The 18,987-nt window shown below is 39.2% G+C and overlaps 1 protein-coding gene across 2 annotated transcripts in view; it reads right to left on the bottom strand.

Annotated features, from left to right (window-relative positions):
- Positions 1-18,709, bottom strand: part of LOC117483432 — a 61,613-nt gene extending 42,904 nt beyond the window's left edge. The window contains exons 1-7 of one of the 2 annotated variants that reach the window (XM_034131773.1): positions 18,557-18,678; positions 16,739-17,086; positions 16,304-16,459; positions 16,138-16,230; positions 14,320-14,357; positions 14,068-14,229; positions 13,158-13,549 (exon numbers count right to left, since the gene is read on the bottom strand). In XM_034131773.1, coding sequence (XP_033987664.1) covers positions 13,349-13,549; positions 14,068-14,229; positions 14,320-14,357; positions 16,138-16,230; positions 16,304-16,459; positions 16,739-17,086; positions 18,557-18,596 — 1,038 coding nt within the window. In that variant the 5' untranslated portion in view covers positions 18,597-18,678 and the 3' untranslated portion in view covers positions 13,158-13,348. Of the gene's footprint in view, positions 1-13,157; positions 13,550-14,067; positions 14,230-14,319; positions 14,358-16,137; positions 16,231-16,303; positions 16,460-16,738; positions 17,087-18,556 lie in introns of those variants that run through there. The other variant, XM_034131774.1, reaches the window with a different exon arrangement.
- Between the last annotated feature and the right edge of the window lie 278 nt (positions 18,710-18,987).

The following is an 18,987-nucleotide window of genomic DNA, read 5'->3' as shown; positions in this document are numbered from 1 at the left end:
GATTTTCTAAGGTTCATTGACATATCATATACACAACTAATTCAATAACGTGCTTTAACCACTAGGCGGTGCACACAAGGTACAAACAGCCATAATAACTTTGTATTATTAGTGTAGGACACTTGTGTATGTATAACATCTGAAGATGTGTAGTTTTATTCATGTTTTCACATAATTGTACAGGATATTGCTATATTATTTCACATGTTTTACTTATAATATCTGATTTGTAAAACATCACAGACAGAAAGGTATATCCACCATTTAACAGTAAGCTATTGAAATTCTGAATCCATAGATGTGTCTCCCATCACCCAAATCCCCTGACTATTCTCTCAACTCAGTATTTACATTCTTATATTCAAAGAAAATCAGTAATATCTTAAAGCTCCCATGTCATGCTTTTCCGGTTATTACCCGTCCCCTTGTGTGTTATGAAGGTTTTTATGCATGTAAACGGTGTGCAGAGTCAAAACCCTCAAAGTACACCCTGTAGCGTGTAAAACTCTAACACAGAAAATACCTCCCCAAAACGCCTCGTTGGAGATACGTCACTGCCCATTTGATTCTTCCGGGTACCGCATGATGTCATGCGGTACCCGGAACGAAATGGACCAATCCCGAAGAGCTATGGCCACACCAGCAGCGGCGTGTTCCTCCTCCAGAGGTTCGAAGAACCGGCATTTCACAGACGAAAGCTTCCAAAACATTGCCCAGTTTGAGGCCGGATATGCACAGCTTGTTTGGACCGTTTGGAGCAGGGGAAGATCTGGGTATACAACCTGTAAGTTTGCATTGTTATTTGTGTATTTATCAAACAAGACTGTTTAAATGTGTAAACTGTGTTGGACTGCTAAGCCATTGACACAGTGCTAACTGTGCTAACTAAGTTGCTAGAGTTTCCATATATCAACTCTAATATCAGCAGATGGCCTTGCATACATGTATCTTAGTGATGTGTCGGTCGCGAACGAGCCGATTCTTTTGAACGGCTCTTTGGTACGAACGAGGGGAACCGAGTCGTACTTGGTGAGAGCCGTTCTTCTTATCGTTCAATCAAAGTTGGTCCGCACTCACTGCCTGCCAAAATTCACTCGCCTTTTAAAAAGCTTGATTTTGTTCCCCAAACGTATTCTGTGAAGACCCGCCCCTACTCTGATTGGTAGGTTTCAGCACGAGGAGTTAGGTGGGGTGGGTCTTAACGGAATACGCGAGAGTGAGAAGTCATAACAAGTGGTACTGGACAGATAGACGACGTGTTTTTCGGATGGAAAATGAGCCAAACGCGAAAACGCAGCAGCATTTGGATGCACTTCAACCAAAACCCAGGCAGTGATAAAGCGCACCATTTGTAAAGGCAAAATATCCTTTAAAGCAGGGTCAACAAATAATCTCCATCGCCACTTAAAAACACACTACTAATATTAAGAGTTGCGTGAATTTCATTCAAGGCAAGGCAACTTTATTTACTTAACACATGCAGAGGGTAAATTCAAAGTACATTCACTGACATGAATGACATGGATATGGCGCCACCTTGTGTCATGTTTACAATGCAGATTATTGACATTAGGTCTGGCAATGCAGTCAATCATTATCCTGGTGATTATTTCGCAGATAAACCTAGTAACCCCGCCCCCTTTTTTTAAAAACGGCTCTTTTGAACGGCTCTTTTGAACGGCTCTTTGAAAGGAACGGAGCCATAAGATCCGGCTCCCTTCAAAGAGCCATAATTCCCATCACTAATGTATCTCATAGCAGGAGAATGTCTGCATTCACACACAAAATACCTATTGACAGTATACTGCGGGTGATTTGCCGGTCAGTCGCGAAACGTAATTACATTATAGCTGGCGTAGCGATATAACACACGGAGCTAGAGCTAGTTTTGGTCAGAAAAACATTTTTGTGATGCTACGTTGCTAGCGTTTAAATATATCAACTACAATGTCAGCAGATGGCCTTACATGTTTGTCATGGCAGGAGAATGTCTGCAGTCACACACACGGAATACTCATACAGTATACTCCGGTTTACCGTACATTGTGACCGTACATATACTGCATGTAGCTAACGAGGCTAGCTGTATGCTAGCGCAAAACAATGTATTCATGCAAGTTACATTGTATGGTAGCAGAATACCCGTATACGATTGCAATTATAAACACGTTATTGCTAGCCTAATATGAACCACTAGCTTTTGTTCATAGTAGTTTTATTACACTGCATTATAGTTGCCTTTCCTCCAAGCTAACGTTCATATCGTGTTAGCTACCAAGGTAAACAAAGCTAGGTTAGCATATTAGCAGGCAAGCTGTTCATTACACAACTACTACTAACGAATCTAAAACAACTAAGTTTCTCTAATATTTTGTGATTTGCATTTGATTTCGTCCAGCCAGATCCTGGCGGACAATCCATGACGGGGAAGGGATTCTACTACTACTGAGGCCTCGTGCTAAAAGGCACCGCACCGCACCGGCTGTGCGCAGGCAAGAGGAGGAGGAATGGATGATATACCGTGTATATATGTATATTTATGTTCATTTTGTACATTTCTAAAAATAAAGTTTAATGGAAATACTTAGTAGGCCTATCCTTTCTTCCCTGAATTCATATATAGCAAACCATGATTTGATTTCTCATCAAACAGTAGTAGTTTATAACGGGTAAAAATAACTTACTCTTTGTTATGAGAGTAGCTCGTAGGCCACAACGGAAAGACAAGGAGACATACACGAGTTTACAAAACCACGGCACATTTATTGTGGTAAATGCAGAGACAGGTGGTTGAGAGGATCGCAGAGTTAGTCTTCCTGCAGCCGCTTTGGAGAGAGACTGGGGCCGTAGTGTCCGGAGGTGTCCGTGATCGTGCTGATTAGCCGCTTCAGCTCCACCCCATCGTAAGACAAAGGCCCTGGGGCCGTCACACTCTTCTATAACAACAGTTAAAAATATATATGTATATAAAATATACCGCTGTACCGACGCCATGATAAGACTGATGTTACGCTGAGAGCAGCCGGGAAAAGCACTGACATGGGTGCAGCCTCTCTGGTGGTTGACTAATCAGAACGAGTGGCCGAGCTGACCAATCGGAGCACACTAGGCTCACAGGGAGGGGGGGGCAAGAGCTCCAACGAGTCGTTTAGTGGAGAAAGTGAATACTGCTGAATACACATGCTTGACAGAGATGCTGTATGCGAAACCAATGTGAGTTTGGAAAATTGCACAGTATAAATCTATTTTAGTATACCTCAACAATGTAATTATGATCAGTGGAAATGGCCATGACATGGGCCCTTTAAGTCCTTTTATATCAGCTGTGCACCGTTATGGTGTAAATATAACCTATCTACCAATTGGATCAAATATAAAAGTCAGCCGAATTAGTATTGATACTGCAAGGAGACGTATTGTGTGAAAAGAAATGTAAGATGTTGTTTAATTGCTGATATATTTATGATCCACGTCACGTTTTCAGTTTTGGCGGCAGTGCTTCCTGTTTGTCCAGAAGTCTTCTAATCAGGGCTCTATAAATACAGAACTACGGCAGATATGTCATATTTAATGCAGCCAAACCGTGTATTACAATGCCGTTATGTGATGACCTCCAAAGAGAAAAGCAAGCAAGCTCGGAATAAAGTTTTTTTTTTTTTTTTTTAATGTTTTCGGATTTCACATCAACAGTTAACTAAAATGTCCGTGCGGAACAATACCCCCAACCCATAGATCCGTGGGTGAATAATATCAATCACCACATTACACACATCCCTTCACATTTACATTTTAATGTACATTAAAGTATTTTGTGAGGCCTTCTAAAATGTTTTTAAATATAATTAGGGTTGTAGTTGAAGAGTTTGTAAATTGCGTTGCCTGGCAATGCAATCGCACAACGTCACGTCCGTTAATTCCACATCCACACCTCCACACACATGGATTAACATCGATTTAATACATTAATGTAGCCTTTGTTTCTGCTAAAAGAGGTGTCGACCAGCTAGGGCAACAAGAAAATCGGCGAAATCGAGTGTGACGATTAAAAAATAAATTAAAAACATCTAATTTTGACAATAAAAACCGACCAATAGGCGCGGTAGACCATTTGCTTGGCACCTCCGGGTATTTCTCCACTGGTTGGGCCATGTTAACAATACTGTGTAACTGTCACATTTGAAGGGACGAAACCGTGACATATTCACGTCTCCCAGCATGGTAGATCGTCACATGTTCATGTCTTGCCGTGATACCGGGTTGATCAAAACGCACTAAAGCTTTGGATCTTACTAATTTTGTGAGTTGTTTTGCTGAACAAAATGGCAATCGCCGCATTCAGCTGTAATAGACTCGTCAACTTGATGCTCTGCTCACGGATGAGCATACACAACTGTTAAGATGATGACCTTACGTGTGTAAATATTTTTTTTTCTTTGTAGGGGGCTGCCCCCAAAAAACAGTTTTAAGTCCTGAGAAAGTCAAATAAGACGGTGTGTAAAACTACACTGCCAAGCCAAAAAAAAGTAACCACTTTGATTTAACTAGGCCAGTAGGTAAGGACATTCAACTGGATAATAACTGAAGTATAAAAGAATGCATGACTGAAGTGATGGAGACCATGTTTGAAGGCAAACAAAAAGAGGAAATAACAGGTTAAATCAAGCAAATCCCCCTCTCAGATTCCACAGCAACCAGAAGAACATAAATACTGGCTGGTGATTTGATTAATCAGCTTTGTGATGGAATAAAAAATGCACAGTGCATTTCCTTAGCTGTGGATGAGTCCACTGACACCACTGACAATGCTCAGTTGCTGGTGTTTGTGAGTTTTTATGATGAGGCAAAGGGGGAGTTTGTTGAAGATGTGTTGGGACGAACCTCAGTGGACACACAAGGGGGCAAGACATTTATAAAGCAATAATGGGAATGCTGAATGAAAGAGGGTGCAGCTGCCTTTATTCATAACTGTGCAGCTCTTACACTGCGACTCTGAGGGATCAAGAACAGACACAATAACAATGAAAACTGCTGCATACAGATTATTTTTGTTTTTGCAACCTCGTGTTAAGAATCTTGTTGCAATTGTTTAAAAGTTTGAATGACCGTAATAAACGGACCTTTGTCTTATTGAATTTTTTGGACCTTTAAGATTTGTATTTGAGTACCCCTGGATTGACCTATGGATTAACCTTCAGCAGCGTTGTTATCGTTTTAATGCCATTGAAGACAACTTTTGATCAGACAACAACAAAGGTAAGACATATTGCCGTGTTGGCTACCTAATGCCACGTGTTGTGATGTATTTTTTGTTTCTCATGTCGCGAGTTTTGATCATGGAGTGATGAAACCGATACCTATCGAATCTATGTAATCTCACGATGCTAATCGATGGGTTGGATGTGCATTTATGATAAGTAATAAGGGTTTAATACCGTGAGTTCTGTGCTAACGGCGTTAGCATTTCTTCGCTCAGGGCTAATTCAGAGGCTCAGCGTTAGTCTTGTGTTTTGTTTTTGCTAAAAATGGTTCATATCATCAGTTAGCTGAGTTTCTTCCCGTTACATGGATATGAAACATTTAACGGGAAGAAACTCAGCTACCTGACGATATTAACAATTTTTAGCAAAAGGAAACATAAGGGTAATAACAAAGAATCTGAATTAGCCCTGAGCGAAAACATGCTAACACCCTTAGCACAGAACTCACGTTAAAATACCCTTATTACTTATCGAATCTGCAAAAACAAGATATCGATTAGCAAACTGAGATTGCACAGATTGGACAGGTATTGGTATCATTACTGACCGATCTGAACTTGCGACATGAGAAGCTAACAAAGACATCACACCACGTAGCATTAGGTAGCCAACACAGCAATATGTCTTACCTTTGTTGTTTTCTGATCAAAAGTTGTCTTCAATGGCATTACAACGATAAAAACGCTGCTGAAGGTTAATCCATAGGTTAATCCAATGTGTCTCTGTCACTTTGAAAGGATTTCTGATAATCCATCAGCAATAAAACTATTTTTCAGTTTTCAGATTTCAGAGCATAAAATAGGTTTCGCTTTGGGCAAACTGCGTCTCATTTCTCAATGGTAACGTGTGTTTGTGTGTGTGTGTGTGTGTGTGTGTGTGTGTGTGTGTATGTATGTGGACATTCCCCTTCAATTCTATTGGCTCTAACGGTTCAAAAGAGATGTCAAATCATCGAAATCGACCAATGGGACCAAACGGCAAATACACCCATTTCCACCCAAATGACCCCAGAGGTGGCTTTTTTTTTGCTAAACCTCTCTAAAAAGGTCAAATGTCACTTGTTTTGCATCAATCTTGATACAGGGTACTTATTATATGTTATAGTTTGGATTCCTAAAGCTTTTAGTCTACTATCCCATCATTCAAGGGTGGTTTTCACTATAAGTCATGGTTTATTTTTTACTATGTTCAATCTGAATTTACTTTAAAATAAAAAATATCTATATTGATTCTGACTTTTCTACATCCAACTCACAGGTTTATCATTGCTTTGAGAAAAAAGATTATTAATTTACCCCTTTTAGAAGGGAAGTTATTGTCATTTGTTCTGGGAATGTCATTTTCGAGCCTGAGACCTGAAAAACAGGCTTGGGGCTTAACAGGTTAAAGGGCCCATGTCATGGCCATTTCCACTGATCATAATTACATTGTTGAGGTATACTAAAATAGATTTATACTGTGCAATTTTCCAAACTCACATTGGTTTCGCATACAGCATCTCTGTCAAGCATGTGTATTCAGCAGTATTCACTTTCTCCACTAAACGACTCGTTGGAGCTCTTGCCCCCCCCTCCCTGTGAGCCTAGTGTGCTCCGATTGGTCAGCTCGGCCACTCTGTTCTGATTAGTCAACCACCAGAGAGGCTGCGCCCATGTCTAACAGTGCTTTTCCCGGCTGCTCTCAGCGGAACATCAGTCTTATCATGGCGTCGGTACAGCCGTATATTTTATATACATATATATTTTTAACTGTTGTTATAGAAGAGTGTGACGGCCCCAGGGCCTTTGTCTTACGATGGGGTGGAGCTGAAGAGGCTAATCAGCACGATCACGGACACCTCCGGAGCCGAGGTGCTATTAAGCCCAGCAGCCCGGAGTCACACGACGGCCCCTGTCTCTCTCCAAAGCGGCTGCAGGAAGACTAACTCTGCGATCCTCTCAACCACCTATCTCTGCATTTACCACAATAAATGTGCCGTGGTTTTGTAAACTCGTGTATGTCTCCTTGTCTTTCCGTTGTGGCCTACGAGCCGCTCATAACAAAGAGTAAGTTATTTTTACCCGTTATAAACTACTACTGTTTGATGAGAAATCAAATCATGGTTTGCTATATATGAATTCAGGGAAGAAAGGATAGGCCTACTAAGTATTTCCATTAAACTTTATTTTTAGAAATGTACAAAATGAACATAAATATACATATATACACACGGTATATCATCCATTCCTCCTCGCATCTTGCCTGCGCACAGCCGGTGCGGTGCCTTTTAGCACGAGGCCTCAGTAGTAGTAGAAGTCCCGTCCCCGTCATGGATTGTCCGCCAGGATCTGGCTGGACGAAATCAAATGCAAATCACAAAATATTAGAGAAACTTAGTTGTTTTAGATTCGTTAGTACTAGTTGTGTAATGAACAGCTTGCCTGCTAATATGCTAACCTAGCTTTGTTTACCTTGGTAGCTAACACGATATGAACGTTAGCTTGGAGGAAAGGCAACTATAATACAGTGTAATAAAACTACTATGAACGAAAGCTAGTGGTTCATATTAGGCTAGCAATAACGTGTTTATAATTGCAATCGTATACGGGTATTCTGCTACCATACAATGTAACTTGCATGAATACATTGTTTTGCGCTAGCATACAGCTAGCCTCGTTAGCTACATGCAGTATATGTACTGTCACAATGTACGGTAAATCACCCGGAGTATACTGTATGAGTATTCCGTGTGTGTGACTGCAGACATTCTCCTGCCATGACAAACATGTAAGGCCATCTGCTGACATTGTAGTTGATATATTTAAACGCTAGCAACGTAGCATCACAAAAATGTTTTTCCGACCAAAACTAGCTCTAGCTCCGTGTGTTAGATCGGTTGCATACACGCTACGCCAGCTATAATGTAATTACGTTTCGCGACTGACCGCACGGCAAATCACCCGGAGTATACTGTCAATAGGTATTTTGTGTGTGAATGCAGACATTCTCCTGCTATGAGATACATGTATGCAAGGCCATCTGCTGATATTAGAGTTGATATATGGAAACTCTAGCAACTTAGTTAGCACAGTTAGCACTGTGTCAATGGCTTAGCAGTCCAACACAGTTTACACATTTAAACAGTCTTGTTTGATAAATACACAAATAACAATGCAAACTTACAGGTTGTATACCCAGATCTTCCCCTGCTCCAAACGGTCCAAACAAGCTGTGCATATCCGGCCTCAAACTGGGCAATGTTTTGGAAGCTTTCGTCTGTGAAATGCCGGTTCTTCGAACCTCTGGAGGAGGAACACGCCGCTGCTGGTGTGGCCATAGCTCTTCGGGATTGGTCCATTTCGTTCCGGGTACCGCATGACATCAGGCGGTACCCGGAATAATCAAATGGGCAGTGACGTATCTCCAACGAGGCGTTTGTGTTAGAGTTTTACTCGCTACAGGGTGTACTTTGAGGGTTTTGACTCTGCACACCGTTTACATGCATAAAAAACTTCATAACACACAAGGGGACGGGTAATAACCGGAAAAGCATGACATGGGAGCTTTAAGCAAATGTCCCCAATTGTCTCTTTCCTGCCACTGCAAAAATACTTCCTCTTCTTAACAATGAAACAACATTTTCCATTTGTCTAAGCCCATGTCATAAAGCTTAATACAAACAAAAATGTCAATCCATATTTATCAACTGCTGTATTTGTGTTTGAGGTGGAGAAACAGCTTGTGAACAAATCTAAACCATCACCTATCAATTATAACCTCTAAAATGTGTGAAGCTTAAAACCTAAAACCCTCCCACACGTACTTTCTTCTGAGAAGTGGCTGCATTGACGAAGCTGTACTCGTCTGTGGTTTCGACTCCGTTTGGTTTGATATATTGGGTGTAGGAGTAAATGGTAGATATTAATACAGGTGGAGAACCGCTGCCTCCGTCCTCCTCTCTGACGTCTTCATAAACTTGGTTAGCCTGCAGGAAGTGAGAATAGATTTGTTTTGTTATGAGCTGGTTTCAGAAAATGTAGTATATCTGAAATGTCCATGATAAATGTCCATCTTACCTCAGTGTCAACACCATAATCAGGTTCCACAGGAGGATCTGTAGACAAGCAGTAAGGGAAGGCAGATCAACTTATTTTAACTGCTCATACATCTCAATACAACACCTAATGTCAATGGTTACATGACTAATGGTGTGTTCAGGAGCAACAAAGAGATGTAACTGTGGAACTAAAGTGCCAGGTATATTACATTTTTACATGTAATTTGTTAGATGCTTTTATCCAAAGCGACTTACATACTCAATACTGTGGAAAATCCCCACAGGAGCAATTTGGGGTGAAGTGTCTTGCCCAGGGACACAACGACATGCTGACTGCAGTGGGACTCGAACCTGCTACTCTATGATTCGAAGTCCAGCACACCCTCCACTGAGCCACATTCACCATAGAAAGGCAAACATCGGTAAACACTGGCCATAAACTCAGTTTAAACAAACAATTAAACATAAAGTTAAACAGTCAAGACTAATCATTTAGACCAAAAGAAAAAAACGACAAGCCTTTTTCCGAACAAACAACGAATCAGTGATCTGTATGCAGTGTATATCACATTCAAAAAAATTCTAAAGTTAGATTTAGATGCATATTGAGTTGATAAAATAGTTAATTATGAAGTGCATTGAAATAAAAGTAAATAATTTAAATGTAAATAGTTCTTATTTTGTGGATAAACCAGGGGACATTATCTAGAAACATTGAGAGTTTTTGAGCCAGGTGGTCACAATAGTTGGAAAAGGTTATATTTTAGTTTGTTATATGCTTGTGGGTTTCATGTCGCCTCACCTTTCCTGGCCCTCTTCCTGCAGAATATCAACACAGACGCTGAGAGTACGAGGAACATCATGACGACTAGAGTCAGACGCACATACAGCACCACACCTGAGAGCAGAAGAACACTTTGTTTACTCTGACACTTCCTGGTCCATAAACACAAACAACAAACTAAAAGTACCGTGACCAGCTAGAACTGTCTGTCCCTGTTGAGGCTGTGTGGTGCGTTCAGGGGAGGCTGAGGAAGGTACGGAGCTCAGACTCTGTGTTGGGGTCAGTGTGGAGGCTGATGGGGCTGATGATGATGGTCGGAGAGTCACTTCTGGTTTTGAAGATGTTGGAGCTGTGAAACAAAGGGAAATGCTAAATAAATAAATAAATCAAATGATTCCGTTAAATAAAGATGGTAATTCATGTTTTGTGAAACAATATCCCAATGTTTGTAGTGGTTTTTGGATGTGTAGCAGATTAACAGTTTTTTTAATAATTCGAGCATTTAAAATATGCAGCTCTAAATATAACTGTAACGCTAAACATATTGGGTTATTTGAAACATCAGCAGGTGTCAGTGAACAGATCAATCTAAAACTCCCGGTTAAAACTCACCATCTGTAACTCTGATCTCAATGTCCTGGTATGAGTCGAAGAAAATAAAAGGTCTGTCCTCCAGACCACATTGGTACTGTCCTGCGTCAGACTTGGTCAGCTTTGTGATGCTCACATACAGAACTGTTTCACTTACTGGATAAGTTCCTTCCTTATAATCAATGCTGTATCGGCCTCTCTGAGCTGAGTCTCCAGTCGTTTCTACCAGAATGTTTCCTTCTTCACATTTTCCCTTACAGAAGATCTTCCTTCCTCCAGAGAAAGAAAAGGAGCATCTAACTGTGATGTTTCCTCCTTCAGGTTCTGTACGGTCGAGGTTTTGTGCGTTGGTGAGCCCACCGTTTCCATCCCTCAGTGCTGTTGAAAAGATGTTCAGTCAATAGTAACTTTATTCCTGTAATACACTGCAGTCTGATTTCACAGTTACATAAATCATTCATTGATCCTACTGGGAGCTGCCCAGTTCAACCAGTCTGTTATAACTCAATCCAACAGAAATATGAATATATTAGATCAAACTTAAAAAGCAGAAGAGATTTTTTTTTAAATAGGCTGTTTAATGTTGATTAGAAACTTAAAAAAGGTTTTATTGTGATGAAGTATAAACCTGTATGTTCTGTGTGTGCGTGCTTTTGTGTTGTATTTTTCAATGTACCACTTCTCATGTAAAATGACACTGCTGATTGCCTATCTGAGTGTGAAATGCTTAACATGCATTTATAAAACATCAACAGCTCTCAGTTTGTGAACAGACCGCTAAAAGATGTCTACTGCTGCAGTTCTTCCTCTTTAGCTGCTTCAAATAAAGTGAACTAATATTTGTATCACAAAGCTAGTTATTCGGGCTGAAGGGACAGAAAAATAACTTTACTCTACAACAGAAAAGGCAACTTTAAAACAAAAAGTACTGAATGTATGTAAGTCGCTTTGGATAAAAGCGTCTAACAAATGACATGTAATGTAATGTAATGTAATGTAATGTAATGTAATGTAAAAGAACAATAGTTGACTGCAAATTACCAATTGCTTTTTTTTGAGGATATAAATAATACCTGTAATAAACTGCATTTAAAAAAGGCACTCATACTAACTATGAGCTTCATATTTAACCACAGAAACCAACATGTGGTTGGACTGATATGAGATGATGACAAGACAATGCAGTGCAAACCTTAGTTGACCGATTGTTATTAAATAAAGAAAATAAAGCTCAATAACAGTAAAACAAAAGAGAGACTGATAGAAATACTCACTGAGGAGGAGGAAGCAGATCAAAGTGTGCCGGACGTTCATGTTTGAGGTTCTGATGGTTTACTGCTGCCTCTCTTCTGTCTTCAGGAACTGCTTTACTTCTCTAAATGATGCGAGTCCACCTCCAAACACTCTGAACTCTACTTTTTCATTCCATTATGTTCAAGTATGTGTGGATTTACATTAACACTGGACCTGGTTGTAACTTAATGCAGTAATAATTTCATATTTGTGTACAATTATTCGTATAGCTGTCATAATAACCACTTTGCCATCATTGAGTCCAGAGTGTCCATTTTCTTTTATTTAATCTACAGGTTTTCTGAGCTTCAACAAAATATACATTTATGTATTTATGTGTAAATGCTATTGACAGGGAAGTTTGAATCTGACAGTTCTTCAAATGCTCAGAGCTATCAATTAAACACAATAAATACATGAAAAAGACAGAATAAATACAACATTTGACTGCAGTAACAAAATATACAAAAGTCTTCAGATGCAGAGAAACACATTAACTTATAAAAATATCTGATACTTTACATTTTAAAAACTAAATACATTTACTTTTTTGACAGCGTTTTGGTTTTATATTTTCAAACTAAATCTAAAAACTTAAATAAACTCTAATAACTTTAGTTCTTTTAAAGATCTCCTATCATGCTATTTTTAGGCATATACATGTATGGGTCTCAGATATATAAAGATATATAAAAAACATGTCTATGATGTGTTTTGCTCAAAATACCAAACAGATGATGCATTTTAGAAATCCCTCATATCCCTCTGTTTCAGCTCTGTTAGAGAAACGCTGATTCTGGGTCCTTAGCTTGAAAAAAAAAAAAAGAGGAAGGGGAGCTAATGCCTGCTCAGAAGAAAAGCTGCCGTGATTAAACGCCATCATGTTCCAAACCACTTCAAGGATTATTTCTGAAACAGTATGGAGCTCAAATGCTTTCTCTTTTGCCGGTTATACCACAAGGTGAGTTCCTTTTTTTATGTCCTGCTTTTTTACACATACTCTCTCTAGCGTTAGCTCTGAGTGTTAGCGATGATTGCTAATGTAAACAAAGACCATTTTACGTCCAAAACAGTCGGGCATTGTTTCTGATAGCAATGTTTCTGATAGGGCCGTGGGTTCACATTTCCGATATTACACCATATCGGACGCGAATCTGGATCAGCTCCGTTGTGCCCCCGTTTTTAGAGATTTGGGTACGGAGGAAAAGAGAGGGTTTTATTTTCTGACACTTTTGTGAGATCCCTAAAGGACATTAAAAAGTACATTTTGCATGATAGGAGACCTTTAAGTTATTTACCAGATTACATTTGAAATGCCTAATTACACAGCTTTGTGTTCATCTGTCGGTCACTGAGAAAGTACATTTGGAAATGACAGATTTGAAGCTACATCTGATGTAAAGAAACAGTGGAGTAAAGAGCAGGTGAAGCGTCTTCTGCGTGGCTAACGTCGGAGCTCTGTGCTACCCGAGGATCAGAGTAGAGGGCGTTATCTGTGTAGCCACAGGGGGCGCTGTGGAGCGGGGCAGCGCCACTGTTGGAAGAATCCACCTCCGAGTAGTTGAGATTACCCGGGTCATCTTTAGTCTGCAAGAAAACAAAGAAAACTTTATTTGTCACATGATCATCATTTCAGGATGTGTACTGCTTCTTGTTTTTGGTTGTATGTACAAATCTATTTTTGCTTTATCAACCCGAAAATCTGTTTTTTTATTCGGCACTTTTTCCTCCTCCCCCCTCACACCTCCACATTCAGTCCGAGGACTTCCTGTTAAGATCAACGGAAGCTTGTGTATTGAGATGTGATCTGGCCTGGTTCCTCTTTCTGTTTTATGTTACTTTTATCTCTTGATGAACACAATCTTCATGTAAGTAGATTAAGTTAGTTTAAAACCAAATGTGTCTCTATAAAAATGTTTCCTCTGCTGTACAATAAAATATGTTTTCATTTGTCATATTGTCTGTCGTCTTTCAGTGTGAGATAGAGAGATGGCTTTTGTCACGTGTGATCAAATCTAACCCATCACCTGTTAATTAAAACCTCTCAAGTTTATTTAGGGTGTGTGTAGCTGAAAACCTAAACCCCTCCCACACTTCTGACTTACTTCCTTCTGAGAAGTGGCTGCAGTGACTAAGCTGTACTCGTCTGTGGATTCGACTCCGTTCGGTTGGTTTGGTTTGGCGTAGGAGTAAATGGTGGATGTTTCTACAGGAGGAGAACTGCTCCCTCTGTCCTCCTCTCTGATCTCCTCATACAGTTGGTTATTCTGCAGGAAGTGAGAACAGGTTAGTATTGATATCAGCTGGTTTTACAAACATGAATACATCTGAAAGGTCCCAGATTTACTCAAACTCACCTCTGTATCAGAAACATACTCAGTTTCCAAAGGTAGTTCTGAAAGAAATGCAGTTCATGAGCTTCAAAAACAAAACTTTATAAGAAAAAACTTGAGCTGACAGACCTGAACTCCTTTTTGGGTTGAAAAGCAACCAGACTCAAAAGATGAATGAGCTGTGAATCTACCTGTATATAACACCAACCCACTGATCAACATTGTTTTTCCAAAGGACTCCTTCTTCGTATTTGTCCTAAATGATTCAAATTGAGTTTAGCAGAGTTTCTGAATTCCCTTTTTCTCTCCCCATGTCACTTCAATTCCACAGCCTCATATCTGTGCTGTAAACACTAAATGAGCCCTAGTTACATGACGAGGTCTTCAGGAGCATCAAAGACATGTATTTTTTTAATTATAAATTTGACTGTGGAACTGAAGTGCCATGAACAGAGAGGATCCAGACACAGGGATAAACTCAGCCTGTTAAACAACACATTTTAAGAAAACATTAAACTTAACAGTCAAGTTGAAACATTTAGAACAAATAAAAAAAACTAAAAGGTTTTAGGGACAAACAATCGGAATCAGTGAGTGATCTTTAAGTAAACGATCTATACGACATTTGTCAAAAAAGCCCAGATTTAAATAATCAAATCACAGAAGTGTGCTATTAAGGCGCCGTTTACACGAGGAGAAAACTGCTTGTATCTGCATAGTTTCTCTTGCGTATAGCCCTATTATTTACACGAGGCCGATAGAAACTGACCCCACAAACGATAACGGGTCCCAAGGTGGATAGATTTGCAAACGAAACGCTCTGGGGGGTCAACCGAGTCCGTGTAATCACCTCTATACGAATATTTCCTGAAAAAATAGCGAAAAAAAAAAAAAATAGCACCTCTCTTGCTCATTGCTGTAGCAACTATCAAAAATAGCTGTGTTAATTAAACGCACAAGGGGTTCTTGAATGAAATAATATTATAAAAGGCAAACCAGAATAGTTAACGCCCAATATACTCCTTAAACAAAATAAACAGAGTCAGATTTCATGCATTGATCCATTATATTGACAAAGGAGGATCTCACCCGGTGTTTGTAGAGAATATCTCTCTTTTCTGAGCGGGTCCTCTCCACGGAGACGTCGGTCGATGCAATATCCACAGATTCGGTTTCTTTCAGTTAACTTCCCCGTAGCATTTATCCATATGCTGAGGAAATTACTATATCCCGCTGAATACCAGCAATCACCACACACACTTCCTCCTGTCAGTAGCTACTGCTAGTGCTACTGCTACTGACCATGCTACAGATATTAGTGCAAAAATATACAGCTCCTCTACCACAACCATCAGCAACAAGTGGACATGGAGAATTACATGAACTACATGTTGCTAAATACACGGCGGGGCATGAACAGAAGGGTAGCCATGGCAACATTGCGGCGGGGGCTGCTGGGGCTGCTCTTCTTCGCTGCTTTTGGTGTATTTTGGCGGAAGTTACAGCGCCACTTACAGTCCCGGCATATGTACTACAGTGTTTCCAGCGGCCTCGTTTGAACAGACACGTTAAATGAAACAAATGCATGTGAACGGAAGACTTTTTTGAATACGCATACTGTGCATAAACGCAAACAGCCCCGTGTGAGCGGGGCCTGAGAAAGCGTATTACTAATAACAAATGTTTAAATCTAAATATCAATAGTTGTATCATAATATAACAGATGTTTCAAGGGAAATAATGGAGCAACATTATTGACTTTTAGAGCAGTGTGTTCAAAATAAGTTGCAAAAGGTCCAATTGTTTTTGCCATTGTGATGCGTGTGTTTCCTTTAGCCTCACCTTTCCTGGCTCTCTTCCTACAGAATATCAGCAATGCAACCGATAATACGATGAACATGGCGAGCAGAATCAGACCAACGTACAGCACCACATCTGAGAGCAGAAGAAGACTTTGTTTACTCTGATACTACCTGGTCCATAAACACAAACAACAAACTAAAAGTACCCGGATCATCTGGAGCTGTCTGTCCCAGTTGAGGCTGCGTGGTGCGTTCAGGGGAGGCTGAGGAAGGTACGGAGCTTAAACTCTGAGTGGTGGTCAGTGTGGAGGCTGATGTTGGAAACGGTCGGAGGGTCACTTCTGGTTTTGAAGATGTTGGAGCTGTGAAACAAAGGGAAATGCTAAATAAATGTATAAATAGAATCATTCCGTTAAATGAAGGCGGTAATTAATGTTTTGTGCAACAATATTTAAATTAGCTGTAATGTTTGTAGTGGTTCTGGATGTGTAGCAGATGAACTGGTTTTATTTTTTTATAAAAAAGAACATTTTAAAATATGCAGCTCTAAATATAACTGTAACACTAAACATATTGGGTTATTTGAAACATCAGCAGGTGTCAGTGAACAGATAAATCCAAAACTCCCAGTAGAAACTCACCATCTGTAACTCTGATCTCAAAGTCCTGGTATGAGTCAGGGAGCGGATAAGATCTGTCCAGACCACATTGGTACGGTCCTGTGTCAGACTTAGTCAGCTTTGTGATGCTCGAATACAGAATTGCAGATAATAGAGAACCTTCCTCATATCTGATGCTGTATCGGCCTCTCTGTTCTGAGTCTCCGGTCGTTTCTACCAGGATGTTTCCTTCTTCACATTTTCCCTTACAGAAGAGCTTCCTTCCTCCAGAGAAAGAAAAGGAGCATCCAACTGTGATGTTTCCTCCTTCAGTTTCTGTACGGTTGGGGTTTTGTGCGTTAATGAGACCACTGTTTCCATCCCTCAGTGCTGTTGGAAAGAAGAGCAGTCAATAGTTTCTATATTCCTGTACAAACTGTAAAGTCCCCTGAGACAAATGTGTGATATTGGGATATATAAATCAATTTTGATTGATTGATTCCTGTAATACACTGTAGTCTGATTTCAGTTACATACATCTTTAACAGAGCCACAGAGTCACACTGGGAGCTGCCCAGCTCAACCAGTCTGTAATATTAACAGAAATATGAATAAATAAGATAAACTTTATTATCCCGAGGGAAATTGCTTTGCTTTCAATCCATAGTGTAAAGGGTGCAAATACAAAGAGATACACACATCTGACATTATGATTAGGTGCAAACCCAAAACATAAACAATACGTCAGGGATAATGTTCAGGGTCATTATTAATAAACCACAACAGGGTAAACAGGGTCTTGAATCAACCGGTGAATTTATTACTGATTTGTTACTTCCAAAATACAACAAAAACTACTGGAATGCATTTTTATTTGGAAAACAATGCAGAAGAAATATAATAAATTGATATTTATGGGAAGAAAAGAAAAGAAACAAAAACAATTGTTACTCTCAGATAATAGGGTCATTTCTGATTGAGGAAGCTTAATAGTAATCTCAATAAAATACATATTTAAATAATTCCAGGGGTGGAAAGTTGCTAAATACGTTTACTCAAGTTGTGTACTTAAGTGCAATATTGAGCTACTGGTACATTACTTGAGTATTTTCATTTTCTGCTACTTTTACTTTAATTATACTATATTTGATAACTTAAGTTACTTTGCAGACTCAAATTAGAAATACAAAATATGATCAACAAATACATTATTATTAGTTTAATAAATATGGATAAAACTATTGATCCCTTGGTGAGATTTTTAAATGAGCTCCACTTTTACCAGATTAAACATTAAAGTGATGAAACCACATTATTCTGAAATGTGACATTCGGCATAACAAGAAGCCAACTTTTACTAAATCAGGTACATTTGGATCATAATACTTTTGTACTTTGTAAAAATGTGAATAAGATAAGATAAGAGGAAATTGTTGCGTTGCAGCAGCATAAAAAAACAAAACAAGGCATTGCACATAAGTATAAATTAAAGAGTAGAAATAAACAATTCTAGAATTTCAACATCTCAAAATCATTAAAACAGCATTAAAATGTAGAAAATATACAGTATTAGTAAAACATCTATACACTCTGAAATTGGGTTTTAATGAATGTTAAAGTAAGTATTTCTTCTTTTACTTATTGTAGAAGTATGTATGTCAGTACAGTGACTCATATCGTCCTGTTGTAACCACAGAAACCAACGACATGTTAAACTGATACGAGATGTGAGGAAACAGAGAAGCCGTTTACCGTCCACTATAAAGTTTAACGGACTGTTAATTTAAAAAAAAGATAAGAAAGAAAAATAACTTGTTAAAAAGAGACACATTTACAGGAACAGTAAGTGATCGTACTCACTGAGGAAGAAGAAGCAGATCAAAGAGTGACGGGCGTTCATGTTTGAGGCTCTGATGATTTAAAGCTGCTTTCTTCCGTCTTCGCTGCCAAAGCAGGAACTGTTCACTTCTCTAAAGGAGGAGTCCGTCCTCCCAACACACGACACGCCCTGAACTCTCCTCCCTTCTTATTTTAGTTTTTTAACTGCAAGTCATTTACTAGAACATTTTTAGAGAGATTTACATTTGAACTGTGTTTGTTTGTAACATGAAGTGGCATACGTTTATCTTTACAGTGCAATCAAATTCCTCTTTTAACTAATTTGAGTAATTTTGTATTTTTTGTCAGCTCAACGTTTGTCCAAGTCATGTGTTTCTTAAGAGTATTGTCCATTGCTGCAGTATATTTGAATCAAAATAATACGTATAAAGTATGTTTGCCCTCAATAAAAA

The sequence above is a fragment of the Trematomus bernacchii genome, unplaced genomic scaffold (assembly GCF_902827165.1).
Source record: "Trematomus bernacchii unplaced genomic scaffold, fTreBer1.1, whole genome shotgun sequence".
Classification (NCBI taxonomy): Eukaryota; Metazoa; Chordata; class Actinopteri; order Perciformes; family Nototheniidae; genus Trematomus; species Trematomus bernacchii.
Note: the sequence above shows the minus strand (reverse complement) of the source record. Positions and strands in the feature narration are given on the sequence as shown.